Source organism: Carassius gibelio, chromosome A2 (assembly GCF_023724105.1).
Source record: "Carassius gibelio isolate Cgi1373 ecotype wild population from Czech Republic chromosome A2, carGib1.2-hapl.c, whole genome shotgun sequence".
Classification (NCBI taxonomy): domain Eukaryota; kingdom Metazoa; phylum Chordata; class Actinopteri; order Cypriniformes; family Cyprinidae; genus Carassius; species Carassius gibelio.
The window spans coordinates 15,454,001-15,477,513 of record NC_068372.1 but is presented as its reverse complement, the minus strand read 5'-3'; the positions used below and the strand labels follow the sequence as shown (position 1 = coordinate 15,477,513).

At 38.7% G+C, this 23,513-nt stretch overlaps 1 protein-coding gene and 1 non-coding gene across 3 annotated transcripts in view; both read left to right on the top strand.

Moving 5' to 3' along the window:
• fbxl7 (F-box and leucine-rich repeat protein 7) overlaps positions 1-15,765 on the top strand; it is a 32,932-nt gene extending 17,167 nt beyond the window's left edge. For both annotated transcript variants that reach the window (XM_052615651.1, XM_052615660.1), the window contains 2 exons: positions 8,212-8,817; positions 14,489-15,765. In XM_052615651.1, coding sequence (XP_052471611.1) covers positions 8,212-8,817; positions 14,489-15,225 — 1,343 coding nt within the window. In that variant the 3' untranslated portion in view covers positions 15,226-15,765. The remainder of the gene's footprint in view (positions 1-8,211; positions 8,818-14,488) is intronic.
• Positions 15,766-22,861: 7,096 nt separating this feature from the next.
• On the top strand, positions 22,862-22,934 carry trnak-cuu (transfer RNA lysine (anticodon CUU)). The gene has a single exon. It is a non-coding gene; the product is annotated as a tRNA-Lys (tRNA).
• Positions 22,935-23,513: the final 579 nt, after the last annotated feature.

Genomic DNA, 23,513 nt, shown 5'->3' with positions numbered 1-23,513 from the left:
ACCAGCGCGATGAGACAAAGCCACTCTTTTGGAAGACCAAACAAAGTATTTTTGCTTTCGCAATGAAACACACTGCCTCTCAGGGACGGACTGGGACTGAAAAACGGCCCTGGACTTTGACTAGGCCCGGCCCAAAGCAATCGGCGCGCGTAAACTGGACATCAACAACAATAACGCCTGGCATGAGTGTCACAAGACTTTAATTGTGGCTCATGATACCATACCATCCAAAATTATAGCAATAGCACTGATGTTGACTAGATGTTGAGCTGGAGTGGGTGTCTTTCTCTGCTTTTGGTGTAAGCTCAACCTGAATAAACAAACAATGGAATGGATTAAAAAAAATAAATGAAAGGATATATTCCATGCTGTCTTGAAATGAATTATTGGTAACACTTAAGAATAAGTTTCCATTAGTTAATGTTAGTTAACTTTCTTTAACATGAACTAAGCAAGAACCATCCTTCTACAGCATTTATAAGTCTTAGTTCATGTTAATTTCAACATTTACTAATGCATTATTTAAATCAAAAGTTGTGCTTGTTAACATTAGTTAATGCACTGTGAATTACCATGAACTAACAATGAATAACTGTATTTTCATTAACTAACATTAACGAAGGTGAATAAATACAGTAATAAATGTATTATTCATTGTTTGTTCATGTTAATTAATACATTAACTAACATTAACTAATGGAACCTTATTCTAAAGTGTTACCGAATTTATTACTTAATAATCTTAATTTATGCAGTAATTAATCTTACTGCACATATAATAATACCACATTTAAATGAAAATACACCATTACAAATGTAACTTATGTATTCAAAATTGGAAACCAGCTATATGAAAACAATTTTAAGCATTAACTGTAATGTTATCAACATTTTTAAAAGTAAAAGCACAACATATTTTTTAATATTAGCTACTGCATGTGTCATTATACAGCTAAAATGTTGAAGTTTAGCTGTTTTAACTACTGTAATCATTAAAAACCTAGCAACCTGAATATCAGTTCTTAACATCATCTCTAGCAAGTAACTCTCTTTCTCCTCTCATGTTCCATACTTGGATCTGGATCTGCCTGTGGAACCCGCTCATCCACTCATCTTTCTGTCCCTCATCATCATCACTGGTGGCATGTTGCTGCATAGTTGTCTGGCTCACTTCTTCACTGCTGCTAATATTTAACTGCCAGGTGCTGCTGCTGGAAAATTTTGCTATATATTTCAGTTCGTTTGGGACATTTAGCGGCTTCAGTTTTTTACTCGCGGCCGCGTTATGCATATTGTTTGTTTGTTTGATTCTATTCTTCTATCTAACGTTAACGTCTTTGTTGTTCGTTTCTTCCTACTCTTCCACTTCTTACTTGGCGGCCACGGCCAGTGCAGCTGGCATCAGAGTTAAAGGTGCATTGCTGCCACCTACAGTACTGGAGTGTAAAACAGATTAGTGGGCAAAAAAAAAAAAAACAGGTGATGACTGCATGCTTGGCGGGTGGTGGGCCGGCCCACCAGCCGTCCTGGAGTACCGGCCGTTCTGTGATTCTCCAGATCACACAGATGGCCAGACCGCCCCTGCTGCCTCTTCACAACATGGTGGAATCTGTGACAGCAACAATAAAGTTACACATTCTTTCTTTGCGTGAACATTGGTGTGCCGTTATGCAAATCTTCCCACACAGTGAAGTAGACATGTGGGGGGCGTGTTTAAACGAGGTTTTTAGGAGGGTGTGGAGGAGTCTTAACTTTTATAAAGAATATCTCTTTGGATTTTAGACTTTAGTCTTTGCAACTTTAGGGATCTAATCTATTCAAGAACAGATCTATCTGTCTGACTGTCTGTCTATCTGTCTGTCTGTCTGTCTGTCTGTCTGTCTGTCTGTCTATCTATCTATATAGACACATTGTATCATATAGTGGGTACGGAAAGTATTCAGACCCCCTTAAATTTTTTACTCTTTGTTATATACAGCTCACAGTGCATTTCAGAGCAAATGAGTATCATGAGGTCAAAGGAACTGCCTGAAGAGCTCAGAGACAGAATTGTGGCAAGACACAGATCTGGCCATGGTTACAAAAACATTTCTGCTGCATTTAAGGTTCCTAAGAGCACAGTGGCCTCTATAATCCTTAAATGGAAGACGTTTGGGACGACCAGAACCCTTCCTAGAGCTGGCCGTCTGGCCAAACTGAGCTATCGGGGGAGAAAAACCTTGGTGAGAGAGGTAAAGGAGAACCCAAAGATCACTGTGACTGAGCTTCAGAGATGCAGTCGGGAGATGGGAGAAAATTGGAGAAAGTCAACTATCACAGCAGCACTCCACCAGTCGGGGCTTTATAGCAGAGTGGCCCGACGGAAGCCTCTCCTCAGTGCAAGACACATGAAAGGGGCTTAGAGTTTACTTAAAAACACCTGAAGGATTCTCTGGTCTGATGAGACCAAGATAGAACATTTTGGCCTTAATTCTAAGCGGTATGTGTGGAGAAAACCAGACATTGCTCATCACCTGTCCGACACAGTCCCAACGGTGAAGCATGGTGGTGGCAGCATCATTCTGTGGGGGTGTTTTAAGCTGCAGGGACAGGACGACTGGTTGCAATCAAGGGAAAGATGAATGCGGTCAAGGACAGAGATATCCTGGACAAAAACCTTCTCCAGCGTTCTCAGGACCTCAGATTGGGCCGAAGTTTTACCTTCAAACAAGACAATGACCCTAAGCACACAGCTAAAATAACGAAGGAGTGGCTTCACAACAACTCTGTGATTGTTCTTGAATGGCCCAGCCAGAGCCCTGACTTAAACCCAATTGAGCATCTCTGGAGACCTGAAAATGTCTGTCCACCAACGTTTACCGTCCAACCTTTCAGAACTGGAGAGGATTTGCAAGGAGGAATGGCAGAGGATCCCCAAATCCAGGGGTGAAAAACGTGTTGCATCTTTCCCAAAAGATTCGAGGCTGTATTAGATCAAAAGGGTGCTTCTTCTAAATACTGAGCAAAGGGTCTGAATACTTACGACCATGTGATATTTCAGTTTTTCTTTTTTAATAAATGTGCAAAAAGTCAACAACTCTGTGTTTTTCTGTCAATATGGGGTGTTGTGTGTACATTAATGAGGGAAACAAATTTACTGAATGATTTTAGCAAATGGCTGCAATATAACAGAGCAAAAAATTTAAGGGGGTCTGAATACTTTCCGTACCCACTGTATATGATTAAATATGATCTATACAAGACCTACACTTTTTTTTATATATATATTTCTTTAAATTTAATTTAATTCTGCTTCAAATTCAAATTCAAAAATTGGACATTAAAAGACATTCTCAATTTATTTCTCAATAGGACACACACACACACACAGTGGAGTAGTAACATTATTGCTATGAAATATACTTGAAGTGGGGCCTTTCTCACCAATAAGAATAAAATTGCAGACTTGGAGTGGACCGGTCACTGGATGCTTGAAACTAGGTGGAGAAATTGCTATCAGGTAGACGTGGGGTGGAAAGAAAATATCTGGAGGGTTTTTCAATGTAATGTGAATAAGATGGATTATATTCCAAACTTGCAACTTTGATTGATGTGGCATTTGCAGTTTTGAAATCTGCACTGCGTGTTTAACACAACTGCTGGAGCCGAATGTTTCGTTTTGGCTAGCAGTGATTCCCCTGATAGCTGTGCAGTCATCTGTGCATAAGTAAACAACATGAGTGAGTGGGTCTGACCTCCTGTTCACCCTCACTCCAGACCCTTTGGAGTCTGCTCAAAACATAGAAGCTAGCCCCAACTCCAAACATCTCATTTTCATCCTTCAAAAGGTAGAAGATTTGGAATGAGATTATGGTTAAAGGGTCCTGTCTTAAGATAAGCACCAATCTGGATTAGGCATATTTGCGAGCAATTACCCCTGGAACACTCCTGAGATGAAACACAACTTTGTAAGCGTGATTCCTTCCAAACCCTTCTTTTTTTGGCCATTTTTCCACTTGGTGTTTTCAAAAAGAGTTCGTTCTGTGAGCATAGCGTAACCTTGAGATCAGATTTGATTATTCAGAAGCAGACTATGAAGTATTTCTGAACAAAGGTCTTAAAGTTCAACAGCAGGAAGCTTTTGTAAGAGGAACAACTAATCAGTCCCAGAGCTGACAGCTGTGCAATTAATAATGCTTGTACGGGCCACATGAGCAGCGTCGTCATGTATTATAGAGGTGTGCAGAAACACATTCCTGCTTGACGTTGTTTAGAGGTTAGTGAGTGACGGGATGCTGAACAGCTGGAGGAGTGACGAGTCTGAGAGTTCACAGCAGGTTTTGCTAAAGTGAGTTACAGGGTAAAATGGCATTCCTCACATTCTCATCTGTCATTGTTTGGTCTGTGTTTTTAAAGATCTTTACCTACACCTATATCTCAATCCCAGGACATGGGAAGACTAGACAGCTCAACCTGATTTTGAACATTTGCTCTTAATCTTTTGGTTTTGAAATTGTATTCACACAATTTTTAGCCGTTAGGGGATAGTTTTCTCAAAAATGAAAGTTCTGTCATCTGTAGAGCACAAAAGACGATACTTAAGCGGTTTTTATGTGCCGTTTCATAAACAAAGGCTTAAAGGGATCGTTTACCCAAAAATGAAAATTCTGTCATCATTTACTCACCCTCATGTCATTCCAAACCCGTATGAGTTGCTTTCTTATGTTGAACATAAATATTTTGAAGATTTGAAGTAGGAAAAAAAAACTATGGAAGTCAATGGGAACCATCAACTGTTTTATTACCAGCAATCTTCAAAATATCTCAATTTATGTTCAACATAAGAAAGCAATTCTTACGGGTTTGGAACGACATGAGGATGAGTAAATAATGACAGAATTTCCATTTTTGGGTGAACTATCCCTTTAAGACGTATCCCATCTCCCTGTTAGTTTTGATCAGAGATTTGAAAGAAATTCTGGGAAGGTAAACTGTGTTACTTGGGTTGCAAAGCTGAATTAAAACATGCGTATTCAAACAGGGCCTTTGCTTTGAAACATTGGAGGCTTTGTTTTTGTCTACATTTTATTTCTTTTGTCAGGGCAGGCATTTGTCAGTGGATTTAAAGGCTAGTTGGCATCTTGTCTCTAAAGTAATTTAATGTCTGAGACCCTCATTACACTTGCCTGGAATACCAATCCTCTGTCTATTATGCACCATTGATGGACTTCATCTCTCTGTTGAAAAGAGTAAAGAGACAACCCCTAAACAATTCATACAAACAGCACAAAGGTAATTCACATTTTTCAAGGTTCGACTACCAATTATCTGTAGGAAAAAACGTTTAAGTTGTACATTGACATTAATAATGTTTTTGTTCAGCTTCAAGTTTCATGTTTTCACCTCATTTTCATTAGATTGCAACCAGAACAGGCATGGAACAGTCTTAAAATAAATGCAGTAATGAGATACTATCCGTGGCTTGATGTAATTATGGCTCCTGTGGCATTATTTGTGGTTTTGGCTTAAATTTGGCCAAGTTACTCCTATAAACCAGAAGTTTTGGGGGATTTAGAAGAAAATAACTGGAGCAAGATGGACCGTAAGAAGCTGTCTGAAAATGAAGCGTCAGAAGCAGGTTTCTCCATATGTTTGTGGTCATTAGATTGGTGCACAGCCACTCTTGTCGAGGTATCAGAGATGAACCATTGATTTAAAACTAATGGAGGATTAGTAGATTTTTAATCCTGTTTTTAGCAGCCTGACACACACTCTCCAGCCCTCAGTCCACAGAGCCTTAAGCTGCTGAAAGCCCATTGTGTGCTTGGGTAATGCATTATTATGAATGTGTGAAACAGACACTGGCACTCTGATTACGGTTGCTGGTTTACTGTTTATTCAATCTGTCAAAGAGAACAATCTATGCTTCTACTTGATTCTATAAACTGTTAACTCAGGACATTTTCTTTAAGCCTTTAAGAGTTCTGACAAAAGGCTACTTTACACTTCTAGCTTTTAGCAAGATAAATTGAGCAAGGCATGCCTTGGTGGTTAAAACCCATGTACAACTTTCAGACATGCACTGTATTCTTCCACACATTTATGGCAAGCAAAATACTGACCATGTGGACGGACAGATGGTCAAATGCTCATTGGATTATTTTCAAAATGCTGGAGAACATGATCATCAGGTTTAAAACATGTCATGGGGTTCAAGCAGCTGGCTTTGTCATTAAAACAAAGGGAAAACAAATCAGAAATTCATTGTTTTCACTCAAATTGCCATGCTGATAATAATATTTGTAATGGAAAAAATAATACAAAATAGAAGCAAGTTCACTTGTAGTCTTCTGATAAGACGGCAGTAAGGTCCAGGTCAAAAACAGTTCAGCCATCTGATAATTTGGCTCATCATCCAGTTTGGACAAGCCAATGGTCATAAATTAAACCACGTCAGATATATACAGGTTTTTCTAGCAGGGTTGATATTATAGCTTTGAAAATGACCAGCAGAAACTCATCCTACTGATTGTTCAATTAGGAGCTAATGGTTTGCATTAGCTATGTAAGGAAATAGCATCTCCTCATGGCAGTGTAATTCAGCTGGTAGTGAGGGTAATAATCTAGCGTGTGAGTCAGGGCTCAGTGCCAGCCTGCAAGGCCACTTTCAATTCTTTGTCTCTAGTGGTGGCATTAAAACATAATTGGCTTCTGCTTCTGCTTCTAGTGCCAACTGTAGGGGCTCCCCGTAACATCATGGGACTTTGTCTGCTCTAAGGAGGACTAAGTTTGTGAATGTGGTGGCTGTACCCATTCAATCAAAGTTAAATGTCTCACTCACTATATTTCCTTCTGGCACTTTTAGCTGTGTGGGGGTTTTGTCCTTACTACTTTCTTATTTCTTATAGCATTTTTAATTTACTGTTGTATTAAAGTTAGAAAATAACCAGACCTATAGAAAATCTATTTATAAAAAATAAAAAATCCGCTGATAAATTAATACTGATATGCTGAAATACTAAAACACTGCTAAATAGAGAGCGTGACCAGTGTAGTCTGATTCCCCAATAAATTACATTTTTACAAGCCGGATCTTTTGAATGAATCCCAAACGTTCAACACTGTCAGAGTAGTGCAATTCCGGAACGAATTACTTTAAAGAGCAGTTCTTTTTAGGAAATGAAAAACATACAGCGGAAAATACAGTCTGGATCCTGAACGAATGATTCTAATGAGTTGCATCTTTATAATGAATCAAACACAGCTTAGAACTAACTGTGGGACTAACTGGTTCCCAGCGAACAGGGAACATTATGATAAATTTGGCTAACGTTCTGGCAAGGTTCTCTCAAAATTATGAAGAAACATTATTCCAGTAATGTTGGTAGAATGTTCATTTTAAGTGATCTTGTCTTCAGTAATGTTCTTAAAATGTTAGAACAAAATCATTAATTTATGTTGTTCAATTAGAAAACATTAATAAGTAACATTTCCATAATGTTTGCAAAGTTATAAAATGGATTGTTCCCTTAGCAGTCAGGGACATCAGTGTGCCAGCATTCTGGCTTTCATATTCGCATCAATGGAAGCATATTCCTCATATATGCCATATGAACACCTTCTGCTGTTTCCCATTACTCAACACAGCACACTGTGAAACTGTAGGAGACTGAAACATCTGTCAAAGGGAACAATGGGGTTATCATGCCCATAAATGAATTGAAATAACAGACTTATGGCTTGAGTTCTGCTGAACAATACATATTGCGGTTAAGCAGCTCACAGTTTTATCAAATGATGGTTCGGGAAGGACTAAATCAGGCCTGATGCATTAAATGTGCGGGTTCAGTGATATTAGGCATGGATCGGGACAGATCCTGCAGCGGAAGAACTTCACGGGAGATTAGTATGTGAATGTGGTTTTTGCAGGCAGTGTGTACATGCTACATTTCATCAAGACTGCCAAAGTCATTTTTCTTAAAGCTATGAAACACTTTCTACCTCAGTCATCATTGCGGGATGGAGCCAAGTACATCGCTTGTGCAGAAAGACAATGCATTAACTGAGGAAATGACTTGGAAAGGAAAGACTGCGATTTGTTTATATTATTTCAACAACTTGTCTGTGTTACATAATGATGTTCTCAGAGTGGTTTGAGTGCAATATCATAGTGTGTTCTTGTCTTTCTCTCTATTTCTTTCCTGTCTGTCTTTCTATTTCCCCTCTTCCCAGACTCGGACCTTAGCATGCGAACACTGAGTACTCCAAGTCCAGCTCTGATTTTGCCGCCTCGTTCATCTCCAGGCATGCTTAATGGCTCCTCCACGTCTTCCTCCACGTTCGGCACGGAAACCATCGCCATGGTCCACACGCCACCTACTTCTCTTACCCATCCTCAAAGGAGCCTGCGGCAGCCGAGGGATCTGCAGGGGGCGCCCATCGACATCCTTCCTGACCATGCTTTCCTACAGATCTTTACACACCTTCCCACCAACCAGCTGTGTCGGTGCGCCCGTGTTTGCCGTCGCTGGTACAACTTGGCGTGGGACCCTCGCTTATGGAGGACTATTCGTCTGATGGGAGATGTGCTACATGTGGACCGCGCACTTCGGGTTCTCACCCGCAGACTGTGCCAGGACACCCCCAATGTGTGTCTGACCCTGGAGACGGTGGTGGTCAGTGGTTGTCGGAGGTTGACCGATCGAGGACTGTACACGGTGGCACAGTGCTGCCCAGAACTCCGTCACCTAGAGGTAGCCGGCTGTTACAACGTGTCCAATGAGGCCGTGTTTGAGGTGGTGTCCCGCTGCCCCAACTTGGAACACCTAGATGTTTCAGGTAATTTATCTTGAGTGATAATGTTCGGTTGTATTATTAGTATTTCTGTCCTAAATAGTTGCTACCCATATGAGACCCAATAGCTTGGTCGATCAGAAGATATTAAATGCTTAATGTACAGTTATAGTAGGATTTTGGACCAATGAGATTTCACACTGTGCAGGGTTACCCATCTACAAAAAAAAAAAAAAAGAAAGAAAGAAAGGAAGGAAGCGATCATCAAAATAGGTCACATTTGACTTGGTTAGGACACAGTGTAAAAGTCACAGTAAGCACTTAATTATTCATATATGTTTTAACTAACTTTATTTACTTATAATTTATAGTGTACCTTTTTGTATACATTTTAAGTGTATTGTTTCAACTGGTTTTGCTGCAGAACCCAGATTTTACATTGGACATCAAGTGGCATCCCAACAAAGCATCAACATTTTGTATTTTACAAAAATGTTTTATCAGTTTGATAAACTATTTCACGGATTACACCGGCCCAAGAGTATGCAAAATTATTTAAATTATTCATTTTATTATATTTTCTCGTAAAATGTACTGCAATAATATTTTTTTATTTACATTTAATTAACTTTTTTTTTTTTTTTTTTTTTTTTTTTAAGAGTAGTTTTGTTCATGATTTCAAGAACGAGAAAGTTGCATTTTCTATTTGGATTCATCTCAGATTTGCCCCTGCGGTTTACTGCTAAAACAGACCTGTGATCCAGTTGAGATCCAGTTTAACACTAGCATGAAGAGAAGAAATAATGTTTAAAGTATTGAATAAATGTATAAAGTAGGCCTGTCGCGATAATAACTTTTTGTTGTGCAATAAATTGCCCCAGAAATCAATGCGATAAATTATATTATTGTCATTTTAAGACCATTTTCTGCCACTGAATATATGATCATAATATAACAGCATAATAATGCAAGAAAGGCCTAGCCGCTTTCAAATGACAATAAACGTTTAATTCTTAAGAATATTAACATCATGGAAATTAAGTCAAAATATTAGAGACCTTAAAAAACTTGAATAAATAGTAAATAAATATTTTCTAACAAAAACGGCAAAGTAACAAGTAGAAAATTTTTTAATTCACAATTAACTTGCATTAAGATATTTCCATCTACAGATTTTTCCCTGACCTTCATTTCTCTGTAAATTCAGGGTGCACTGTATTGCTGAAAAACACAATCCCTACTCATCAGTCAGATGTTCGTATTCACAAAGCCACAGATCCCTAAACAAGGCCATATCTGCAGATTTTTGCAGAACTTTTTTTAATTTGAACTAGCACCGACTACACCACATTATGTGTGAGAAGCTGCAAAAAACACGGCGCCAGTGGAATGCAAAAAACATTTTGACATTAATTTTATATAAATAAAATGGCAATATATTGTGTCACCAAAAATGTAATATTCATACCTATATTGTGCGATAAGTCGATATATTGATTATTACGACAGGCCTAGTATAAACTAATGTATAACGTACTGGAGTCTGCACTAACACAGTTATAATTCATTTGACATGTAGCTGTGTTGGTCTACAAACTCAAAACACAGAAGGATTTTTATTCAGCTGTATAAATGACTTCCTGACTCTGAGCCAAACAGCCTGTGCTTCACCTGCTTTGTTGTCCAGCACAGGAAACAGTTGAGTCTTTTTTTTTCTCTCTCACAAAGATTATTCTGAAATATCTATGACTTCCTCTTGGAAAAGTTGGAAAATGTATTATAGGTCTGGTATTTTATCTGTGCTCTATATACTTCCCAAACGAAACATAAGAACCAGGACCTCTGACTTTAAGGTCCTTAGGGAAAATCTGCTACCCCAATTTAGAGAATCAATAATCAACTGTGTTTTGTATAAAAAATAATAGCTATAAAGTCAGACTATTTCAAGTGTTTATTAAAAAAAAGTACCTTTTATATTAATATTTGTCCATTTGTCCAGTATATATATTATAGCATATTTATATAGTTTTTTCTGTTCATGTTTTTAATGACTTTACCTGGCCACTTTTATCTGTATTTCTTAGAACCATTATATTTCACAGAGGACCATATAGAAGTTTACTATTTAGGATTTAGTGAATGAGTTTTTCAGAAAATAATACTCATTCTAATCATATCCTCAAGTCTCTTCCCTGGTGTTTTATTTCCAACTTCCTGTGCTGCACTTCCTGTTCAAGCAAGTTGTTTTTTAATGTGTGAGTGCAGGGGTCTGGCTGGGGTCCCTCTGCTGTTGGACTGGAGCACTGCATTCTCAATGTCCTCCTAAAGGGGAAGTGGGGATCCCATCCCCCACTCCTCCTGATATAACTCATTTCAGATGTCTCTCCAAGGTTTAAATCAAACCCTCGCCTGCCATTTTCATGTTCTTTAGATATTCTGCAATAACCTTCAGCTTTAGTTCTACTGTAAAGTCTTTTGTTTGTCTGATGATGGTGTTTCATAAGTTAAATCAGATGCTAGAGGTTAAGACCAGACAGCAGAGTGGATACATTTCTCAGATGGCGTGTTTTAGATCAAGGCTTCCTTCTGTGATTTCTGTAAAAACACATTTGGTGTTTCTTTTCATGTGCATCTGACAACATGAAAATGTCTTCAGTCTTTTGGGAATAAAGTCATCACATACACATGGTTCTGAAGAAATGTTTTTGAATTTTTCTTTTTCCTAATGGTCAAAACTGTCCCTATAATTTATCTTCAAAGATGTAGTTTAAAGTTGAAATGTGTAATTTTTTGTTAAAATTCTTTCTCCTCTGCCAGCTTAACATGCAGAGACAAAAAAAATTGTGGACCATTGACACTCCTAATTGAGATTGTAGATAGAGTGTCAATGGTCCATTTCAGAGATAGGTAGCGGTAATGCACATATAAGTCTATCATCCACTGTAAAGCAAGAAGAAGAAAACGCCTCAAGCACAGACTGTGTTTACCAGCAAAAGGTAAAGATGCAAACATGTAGGACAAGTAGAAAATGTATCCGTACCTACCCTGATTATTAGCCTACTCTTGAGAGAGAACTTATTTGGTTTTTGAGAGACTGAGACGCGCAACGCGGCTGTTTGATTGGTGAGCGCGCTGTGCTTCTTCCATTCATTCATATCATATCGTAGCGTAAGATTAAAATCATTGCCTTTTAAATATATACGAATAATATAATGTGTACAATGTATTATTATAGGTAAAATTAACCTTGCAAGGATCTGATTTCTGAGAGATGCACTGAGAGGCAACAGCAATGCAGTGTTTGATTTGCACTCTTTTCATTCGTTTACATTCATTCACTTCACACTCATGACTTTAGAGGTCTGTGTATAATATTGTGATGATCCCCTGACTCAATTGTTATCTAGCAAACACCGGACTGTGCCAGCTTCAGCCGAGTTTTTGAAGCCATTATCCGAGCCATTATCCGTTTTACATGCAACATAGATAAGGTCATAGACAGTAACAGCTCCACACAATATTATAATCCTAAAATTCACGTCGTACTTGCAAACTCTTAGTATGCATTAGGTCTATGGTTAATGAATGCTCGAGTAGTCGATTGTTTCCGACAGCGCTCAACTAGTCTATGCAAGCCCTAGTACAGTAAGTACCTAGTACCTAGTAAGGCATCAGTCATTTTAATTTTTGACCACAGACATAATGTCAGCAAACAGCAGCATTATAAAGTAAATAAAGTACATATAAATAATTTGGCTAGTGTCCTTTAGAGTTTAGCTCCAACCCTAATTATACACACTTGAACCAGCTAATCAAGCTCTACTAGACACAATAGAAACTTCCAGATAGTATTAAGGCCAGTTGCAGCTGAACTCTGCAGGGCATTGCCCCTCCAGGATCTAGTCTCTCGCAACACATACATTGTCAGTAGTGAAGCATGTGGTCTTGAAGAGGACCATTTCTCTCATTTGGACTCGGTCTTGACTTGGACTCAAAACTTTTGGACTTGACTTGGACTCGTACCTCTTTGGACTCGGTCTTGACTAGTCCTGGTATTGGACTTAACTTGGACTCGAAGAAGCTGGTCTTGACTACAGCTCTAGCTCCAGGGGTCAGTTGCATAAACATAGCCACTATGTCTGGGAGAACTAGTTTGACCAACTAGTTGTTAGCCAAGTGGTAATCAGACTTACCTTTTGGATTCAAATGACACCATTCTCCCTTTTTATAACTGACTTTAAGAAGTAATGACCAGACTTAAAGAAAAAAAATTAGATGACTAACTTTTTAAGACTTGTCTAAGTGGTTTATGTAACTTGCAGGAAAGCTCTTTTCATGCTGAGCCAATCAAAACGACCACAGCTGATTACAGTTGAATGTCTTGACTTTGTGTGCCATTGAGAAGGTGATCATTTCGAAGGCTGCATACGGCAATTCATTTCATTTCCGAAGAGCAAGAAGAACACTCCGTATGCAACCTTCTTTCAGAGGAATTCGAAGGATGCATGTGGTGTACCTTTTGCTGCTACAGATAACCCACAATTTCTTCCCATCGCCGTATACAACCATAATATATTTTAAAAAAGGGGTGCACCGGTAGATGTAGCGCTACATACAAGTGAATATATGGTGTTTAAATCAAAGTATTTTCAGGTTCTTCTTTAAGTTGTATTAACTCAGTTGGTATGTGGTAAATAGGATTACAAGTGTTTAGTGTTTTTTATATGTTGAGAATGTATGCTTTGCTATCAAGGCGAGAAATTAATTTGTTTAACTCTCTGGTATTTTACATATAACTAATATGAGAGTGCAATGACACTATAAAGGTGCTTACATAGTAACATAATACTTCCTGTTTCCTTTTCCACCCATCCTACAAAGGCCGTCTCGTTTAATTCTGGATTGAGGACACTCCAGAGGATGCAGCCTTCCAAATGAGACTAATCAAAAAAATAAACTTTTTCTGTTTTTTTTTTGTTTTTTTTATTGTCTGTTGGTGTTATATCTTTCACTTGGATGTTGTAAGTTGCACTGAGTAAATACAGCTGGATAATTATTTCATTATCATTTCGTTATCATTTCAGGCTGCAAAGAAACAAAATGTGATTATTTTAAAGCGGGTGATTATTTTCTATACCCACTGTAATTTTCTAATGCTAGAAGCACATAAATTGCACGCTTAAACACAAAGGTTTGTTTAAATGTTTCAAATCAGGTTCTTAATTTTACATACTGTGTACGTGTTAGGTAGGTTTTTTTGTAGTATGTATGTAGACTTTTGTAGTATGTATGTGGACTTACACAGTACATATCGATTTTAAAGGCAAGCGTTAACAAACATAAACAACAATGGAGGAGTACATGGTACTTTTGTTGCTGCTCAAGAGTTTGCAAACGCTTCCTCAAAAAACTGGATTTACATCGCCAATATTACAACCAACAACGGAGATGCATCATATAAAAAATATAATCGTCACTTCCCTACAGTACTGTTTATGAACAAGGTGACAGGACCAACTACTGGCCTGGCATACGTAATGCAGAATTTTGGCAGTTTTCGCAGATATGTGTAAATGCATCGTTTTGAAAACGTTATCGTGTATACATTAAACTTTTTTTAAACGCAAGGGAAAAAGTTTTTGACTACATTGTTGTCATGTAAGCATAACCTTATTCTGTTTATATTTTTCTATAATTCTGTTTTTGTTCTCTGCAGGGTGCTCTAAGGTGACCTGCATCAGCTTGACACGGGACGTGTCCGTCAAACTCTCCCCTCTTCATGGGCAGCAGATCTCTATCCGCTATCTTGACATGACTGACTGTTTTGCTTTGGAAGACGAAGGCCTGCACACCATTGCTGCCCATTGCACTCAGCTCACCCACCTCTACCTGCGGCGCTGCGTGCGCCTGACTGATGAGGGCCTGCGCTTCTTAGTCATCTACTGCCCATCCGTGCGGGAGCTCAGTGTCAGCGACTGCCGCTTCATCAGTGACTTTGGCCTGCGGGAGATCGCTAAACTAGAGGGCCGTCTGCGCTACCTCAGCATAGCGCACTGCGGCCGCATCACAGATGTAGGTGTGCGCTACATAGCTAAATACTGCAACAGACTGCGTTACCTGAACGCTCGTGGCTGCGAGGGACTGACAGACCACGGCATTGAGCACCTTGCCAAGAACTGCCTCAAGCTCAAGTCCCTGGACATTGGGAAGTGCCCGTTGGTGTCAGACGCCGGCCTGGAGCAGCTTGCACTAAACTCATTCAATCTGAAGAGACTGAGTCTGAAGTCGTGTGAGAGCATCACGGGCCGTGGGCTGCAGGTAGTGGCGGCAAACTGCTTCGACCTTCAGCTGCTGAATGTACAGGACTGTGACGTGCCACTGGAGGCGCTGCGCTTTGTCAAGCTTCATTGTAAACGCTGCGTCATTGAACACACCAATCCAGCCTTTTTCTGAGAGCTGCACTCATTGGATTGTGTGGACTGATTTGAGACGATAATCTCATTTGACCTGGACCGGTGATGTCTCTGCTAGACAACACAGCAGAGATCTGCACTGCTGCACCTCTGTATTTAATTTGCATGGTTGGGAGAAATCTTAACTTTTTTTAACCCATTTATTTATATTTTTATTCACTTATGTATTTTTGATTACTCATCTTGTCTATGCCAGATTGTATGCCGTGTAACATGTAAATTTCATCATGAATGCAAATTATTGATGCATAGAGGATTACATGATGTGACGTTAACCAGAAATTAAACTAGACACATTTTGCAGGAGTACGGCAGCCCGCATTTCAGTTTTTTTTATTGTTTACATTTGATATCTCTGTTATGAATTTGTTTCATCATGTAAGCCTTGCCCAGGAATAATACCAAACAGTGCCCTTTTGCTGTGACGTTCACCTTTGTAATGGTCAATAAGGCTTTTTCAGGTGTTTGACAAATGGAAGACCACAGTGGAATAAAGAGGTCTAAGCCATATTAAACAGAATCATGATGTCTGTTTTTATGTAGCTAACCTGCATTAGCCAGGTTCAGGAATGAGAAAACAGAGCAGAATATGCAATTCATAGTTTTCAAGTGATGTCATACCCTCAGAGGAACGCCCACCTGGAGGCCAAAATGAGGCTTTGATCCACTGACCGCAAGTTATTATTATTAGTTAAAATTATGTAATTAATAACTCACCCTCATGTCGTTCCAAACCTGTGAGACCTCTGTTCATCTTCGGGACACAGTTTAAGATATTTTAGATTTAGTCTGAGAGCTCTCAGTCCCTCCATTGAAGTGTGTACTGTAAACTGTCCATGTCCAGAAAGGGAAGAAAAACATCATCGAAGTAGTCAATGTGACATCAGATGGTCAATTAGAATTTTTTGAAGCTTCGAAAATACATTTTGGTCCAAAAATAGCAAAAACAATGACTTTATTCAGCATTGTCTTCTCTTCCCTGTCTGTTGTGAGAGAGTTCAAAATAAAGCAGTTTGTCATATCCGGTTCGCGAACGAATCATTCGATGTAACTGGATTTTTTGAACCAGTTCACCAAATCGAATTGAATCATTTTAAACTGTTCGCGTCTCCAATACACATTAATCCACAAATGACTTAAGCTGTTAACTTTTTTAATGTGGCTGACACTCCCTCTGAGTTCAAACAAACCAATATCCCGGAGTAATTCATTTACTCACCCAGTACACTGACTGAACTGCTTGCATTTTGTTCACATATCTTAGTTTTATTCTTTAGAGAGGTGATCTAAATATTTTTGAATTGGAAATGGATGGAAAACTGACAGGCTCGTGCTGCAGTTCTATGGATGTTTTCCCTCCATGACTTCGAGCCAGTCATGTGTAAAATAGCAAAATTTCTTATTTATAAATGTATATATTGTTTTATTATATTAATATAGCATGTGGACTGTGGACAAATTTTGAAAGAAAGAAAGAAAGTAAACTAAAATAATTATTTTTTCCCCATTGTGCATTATTGATCATTATACAATGGGGCCATTGAATGCTTGAATCTGATTGGCTGACGAACGTCCTGAGGTGTGCAATTATTTTCTGGGAAATGCACGGCGAACGTAGTTACAGAAAGCTTTCTTGACCGCATTACAGTTCCATATCACTTCCTGTAGTTAACGGTAACAACGGTCACGCAGTTTGCACAGAAAGGTGTTGTCAGCGCTGCCCTGGCGATTTTATCAGTTAGCAACTTAAAAGCTACACATGACATTTCTCACTAGCGAGGAGACAGCGCTGTTTAGAGACGCAAACAGGTAACGTTAGCCTAATTCACACAAGCTCTCTTTTCCTTTCTCTCTTTCTCTCTGTGTGTGTGTGTCTCTGTCTCTCTCACTCTCTTTCTAATAACTTAATAACTGCATTAGAATGCTATCAACTGCTCAAGTCTCCGTTACCAGCTTTAAAATAACGTTTTGGAACTAACAAAGAGGCACTGGATAAGATGTGGAAGAAATTATCTTACCCACAACAGTGATATAAGTACAAAAACTGGATGTATACATACATACATACATATATATATATATATATATTATATATATATATATATATATATATATATATATATATATATATATCATCTGATTGATGTCTTGAGGTGTGGTAACCGTAGTGAAAGCAGAATAATTGACAATGGGCTGTTGAAATATTAGAAATATAATGCACACCTAATAATTCAATGACCCGTCATCAATTATTCCTTGCGTTTATATCATTTATAATGAAACATTTCAAACAAACGTGTTTTGACAAAGTTGCTTTATGTTAATCTGTTTTAGCTATCATTTAGTTGCTAATCGCCACTTTGTCAATTGTCACAGGTAGTTGGCTAGGCAGTTGTGAGAAAATAAAGGGAAGTGTAATCAGATTAATTTGAGTCTGACTCAATTTCCCAAAAACAGCAGAGAACAGCAGCCCAGTCCAGTGTAATATTACCTCCCAGAGCAGCAGCGCAGGCCAGGCTAACGGACTATACAGCTGATTAACATCACAGCAGTTCAGAACAGACAACTGAGTTTCCCAAACTCTTAGGGAAAATTGAATGTTTCAGTTTCTTCTACAGGAAATTGTGTCACTGTGGTTACGCTAATTCTTCAGTTACTGACAAGGGATTGCAGAGTTTAATTCGGAGACAGCCTACTTAAAGGACAATAATAGTTTTTACTATTCAGAACATCTTACATTACAATGTCAAACACAACAGATCCTCATGGACCAGTAGGCCTTATAAAATAACATCTGAATAAATAAACTCAACGATTCAAATGACAAAATTTTGTAAAATCTGTAAAAAACACGAGCTGTCCATTTTCTGAAACTGCTGGTTTTGCAAGACTAACTTCTCATCTGAGACTTCTGGTCTGAATGCTGTAACACGGGAAACATGACCAGATTTTTAAGATGGAAACATTTCCTAGTTCAGTGGCCAAAATATTATTGAAATCTAATTTGCTGTTATCTAACTTAAAAATGGGGACAATAATTTTTGGAAGGTTTTTCTTTTCTTTTTTTTTTTTATTGTGGGTTCTAAAATTGTGGTTGTAGGCTACAATTATGAAAAATAGTAACCATTGCAACTAGCAAACAAATCAAAACAGTATTATATTACAGCAAAATTAAAATGTTACAAAAGCATAATGACTTTACATAACAACATTACAGAAATAAAACAAAATAAATAGATATGAGAACATATGATTAATAATATTTTAACACTAATTGTATTTTAAAAAAATAATTTTGCTGTTATTATTATTTGATGTTATTATGTTAAAGGGGGGGTGAAATGCTTGTTTTCACTCAATATCCTGTTAATCTTGAGTACCTATAGAGTTGTACTGCAACCTTCATAACTCCAAAAAGTCTTTAGTTTTATTATATTCATAAGAGAAAGATAGTCTGTACCGATTTTTCCCGGAAAAACACGAGCGTCTGGAGGCGTGACGTGTGGGCGGAGCTAAAGAATCACGAGCGCCAGTATGCTTTTGCATTGAGAGCGTTTGGAAGCTGTGACATTACCGTGAGGGAAAAACCATCATCCAAAACAAACCATGGCTAACAGTCAGATTCAGCCGTTTATTTATGATCCAGAATCAGATCCCGAGGCTGAAACTGAACGAGAGCAGCAGCAGCAACGACTTGAACCGAGCGGGGCTCGAACCCAGGTCTCTGATGGGAGGCGGACGCACTTATAAGGAGGCAGAGATATTTTAAGCAGTTTTAGATTAGATTAGATTCAACTTTATTGTCATTATGCAGAGTACAAGTACAGAGCTAATGAAATGCAGTTAGCATCTAACCAGAAGTGCAAGAATATAGTGTTATATATACATAAAAGTGCAGAGTAAGTAAAGCTTATGATATACAGAATGTACAGTGGAGTTGCTATGTACAATATTGATCAGAGTATATACAGAATATAAATATGAATGTAATGTAGGGATTGTATGTACATTATGAACAGAGCAAAGAAGGATTATATATACATTATGAATAGCAGGAACTTGAGAACAGCAATAATAAATACAGTTGAATGAGTGTGCAAAAGTATTGTTTAACAATTATATGCAAAATAACAGTAGTGCAATTATATTTTTTGTAGAATAGTTTACTGTGCTTGTACAGTAACAGCTTTAGACAGTTTATAGTGTAATGGATTTAACCATGTGCAGTCTGTGCAAAATATGAGTAGTGCAATACATGTATGTAAAGTACTGTGACCAGTGCAGTAAAAGAGCAGGTGCAGGTTAGATTGGTGGTGTGGCGTTCAGGAGTGTCACAGCCTCAGGAAAGAAGCTCTTCCTGAGCCTACTAGTTCGAGAGCGTAGGCTTCTGTAACGCCTGCCGGATGAAAGGAGGGTGAAAAGTCCATGGTAAGGGTGAGAGGCATCCTTGATGATGTTTCTTGCCCTGCCCAGACAGCGCTTCTGATAAATGTTCTCGATGGAAGTTAACTGGGTGCCGGTGATCCGTTGAGCAGTTTTCACCACCCGCTGGAGTGCTTTGCGGTCAGATGCAGAGATATTGCTGTACCACACTGAGATGCAGTTTGTGAGTATGCTCTCAATGGTACAGCGGTAGAATTCAGAAAGGATCCTAGGACTGAGGTGAACTTTTTTAAGGCTCCGTAAGAAGTAAAGGCGCTGCTGAGCCTTTTTGACCAGGGTGGAGGTGTTTAGGGACCAGGTAAGGTCATCTGAGATGTGGATGCCAAGGAACTTGAAACTCGACACACGCTCCACTACAGCTCCGTTGATGTAGATGGGTGTGTGTGCATGATTCCTAGTCCGCCTGAAGTCCACAATGATCTCCTTAGTCTTCTGGGTGTTTAGTTCCAGGTTGTTGGTGGCACACCACTCAGCCAGTTGCTGCATCTCATCCCTGTAGGCTGACTCATCGTCATCCTTGATCAGACCTACCACCGTGGTGTCATCTGCGAATTTGATTATGGTGTTGGAGCCATAAACAGGAACACAGTCATGGGTGAATAGGGAGTACAGGAGAGGGCTCAGTACGCAGCCTTGTGGCACTCCAGTGTTCAGGGTTATGATGGAGGAGGAGAGGTTATCTAACTTAACAGACTGAGGTCTGTTAGTCAGAAAATCTAGAATCCAGTTGCAGATGGGTGTGCTGATTCCAAGATGGCTGAGCTTGGAGATCAGCTTGGAGGGGATTACCGTATTAAATGCAGAACTGAAATCTATGAACAGCAATCTCACATGTGTGTTCTGACTGTCCAGGTGGGTGAGGGCAGAGTGAAGTGCCGTTGAGATGGCATCCTCAGTTGACCTATTGTTGCGATAGGCAAATTGGAATGGGTCTAATGTAGCAGGGAGACAGGATTTTAAGTGGGATGCGACCAGTTTCTCAAAGCACTTGGCAATGATGGGCCCAGTTTGACGATGGGCCCATCTCGTTTTACTCACCGCCTGTGGTTCCAACACACGATCGTGACCCTTTTTCGTTTGGATCGCATCATCCTTGAGAAATAAACGATACGCAAATCCATCGTCAAACTGGGCCTTGTTTGTAAAACAAGCATTTTCGAAATGCAGGGAACAAACACAAACACTTGCACAACTCCGTTGATGCTCTGTAAAAATAAACTCCATCCACTGGTCCCTTAATGCTGTTTTTTCTTTGGTAATCTGTGCAGGGTTGTCTTGCCCTGGCAACCAAAAACACACTCCTTTTGTGACATTTCGCGGCGCTCTCGCTCTGATCAGTGAAGTCTGTTGTGCTCTCAGTGCTCTGCTATACGGGAGCACGCGCTCTTCCGGCAGACGTGCCCTCAGGACCCATTTAAGGAAATTCCGCTCCATCTAACGTCACATAGAGCCATACTTGGAAAAAAAACTTTCCGAAACTTGTGACAAACCAGAAGGAGTATTTTTGGAACAGAAATACTCCTTCAAACGTACAACTTAATTTTTGAAACTTTATCCATGTTTAGCATGGGAATCCAACTCTTTAACAGTGTAAAAAACTCAGTATGCATGAAATAGCATTTCACCCCCCCTTTAACATGTGAAATGTTATTTCATGTTTGTGCTTTTTGGAAATATAGCTTCCCTTAATTAGGCTAATTATTTAAAATTGTAAGGTCATTTTGAGCCCAAAGTATGTGCTTTCTGCAAATGTTACTATTACAAGTTTAATTGTTTAGGTGATCTTTATATTTATTTTGTATTTATTTTGTATTTATTTATTATTAGTATTCTTATTGGGGTGTAGTTTCGCCCATGTGGTATAGTTAAGATATAGGCCTGTGTGTGGTGTCCTGATGGCAGAACTTACTTGAATGTTTGAAATTGTGTTAAAGACAATCCCGCACTCTAGTGGGGCCCTATTGTACATGCAAACAGTATTACTTTGATTAACATTAATAGTTAGTTGAGTACCCTGAAAATGACACTGGTGTCTCTTTCCGTAATTGATGATAATAGTGCTCTGGTCCAGGTTATGTTCTTAATGGCGGCGCGCAACCAAATCGATGTGACTTGCAGCTCCCTCTGTTGACGATAATAACCACCACACGATTGAACTGATAATAGATGTTGGTTATGATTTTGTAGGTGTTTTAAATGTGCTGTAAAACGGGAACATTTCGGGGACATCCTGATGCAGGACACCAAAATCTGGGGCTATCCTCGGAAAACGGGACATCTGGTTCTGCAGAACTAACTCCAGTCTGAAACTGCCGTCTGTAGTTCTGCAGAACTAACTTCTCTGTAATATAATTATTAAAACATAAAAAACTATTGAGAAAAAAACCCCTGATATATTGTTGTTATAGTGAAAAAAGTACTCATATTGTGAAATTGTGATCATATCGCTCACAACAGCATACTTAATGTTACTGATAATAATCATAATTGATAATAATTGACCGATATTATGCTCATGACCTTGTCTTTATTTTGTGAAATGAAGTGGAATGTTTCATTTTGTTGCAATATTTTTTATATGCAAAGGCAACGTTCACGCTAACACTATCTTAAATAGCAACTTTGTATGGATTAATAAATAAAAACAAAGATTTTTAAGTTATGTCCTCTATTATTCAATAACCTTTTGCCGTGGTATCTGTTAAGTATTGGTAAAGAGTTATTTTAGGCAACACCATTAACGTTACACAAACCACTTAATAGTTTTCTGTGGTCTGCTGAAGTCTGTTCCTTACACACGAAAAGAAATGGGTATCAAACGATGACACATGCCTTTTTATGGATATGCAGATTAGGCGTCCAGCCAACTACACATATATAAAAGAGAAACCAAAATTACATGACAAAAGTCGACAAGTCTTACTAGACTAGACAAATGACATGGGATGTTTAACGTCACGTTACTGGTGTGAGGTTTGGGCTCCACCTGCTGTCTTGTCATGTTAAATTCACGGAAAAGCTAGCAGAAATGTATATATTACGTACACAAATAGAGTGGACAAGTGTATGCGTATTAAATATTGTTTGACTCATTTACATAAAAAAAAAATATGAAAGTACTTTAGTTGCGTGTCACTAGTTTTTCTTCTGTATTTTACCAATGAAGTTTAATAGCCCGGCTAGCTCAGTCGGTAGAGCATGAGACTCTTAATCTCAGGGTCGTGGGTTCGAGCCCCACGTTGGGCGCAGATATTTTCTACCTCACAGAGGGTTACAACGGATATCCATTTTCTCCCCATTACTTCTAATTCAACAGTTTAACTAATAATAAACACATATTTATTAAATATGATCAGACCTAGTTACAGTTACCGGGCTAGGACTTCTAGCATCCCTCCAGCATGTCCTGGTCCAGAAAATCTAGTCTAGTAGAAATTTGATATCATCAGATAATATTAGAAAAAAAGTTGGAACATTTTGAACTTTATAGTTTTAAAACAGGACAACAAGTGTAGCTTGTATTAACCTTGTTTATCCAACAGGGGGCAGTTGTGGTAAACAGATCTCTTCAGAGATTTTTTGGGTTTGGGTTTAGCAACAGATACCTGCCATTCCAGTCCATGGGTTTTGCTCTACTTAACTTTTAAAAAAATTAAACAAAAACAAAGATAAAAAAGTCAATCACATGGAAAGGTAGGCCACGTATGTTTAACTAAATGCTGTTAAATTTTCAGTTATGCATGCCTAGCCAAATCAGTGTCATTGAAAAAGTATGCAGCACACAGCTCTTATGGACTCAGGATGGACTGGAGATCAGGCAGTTAT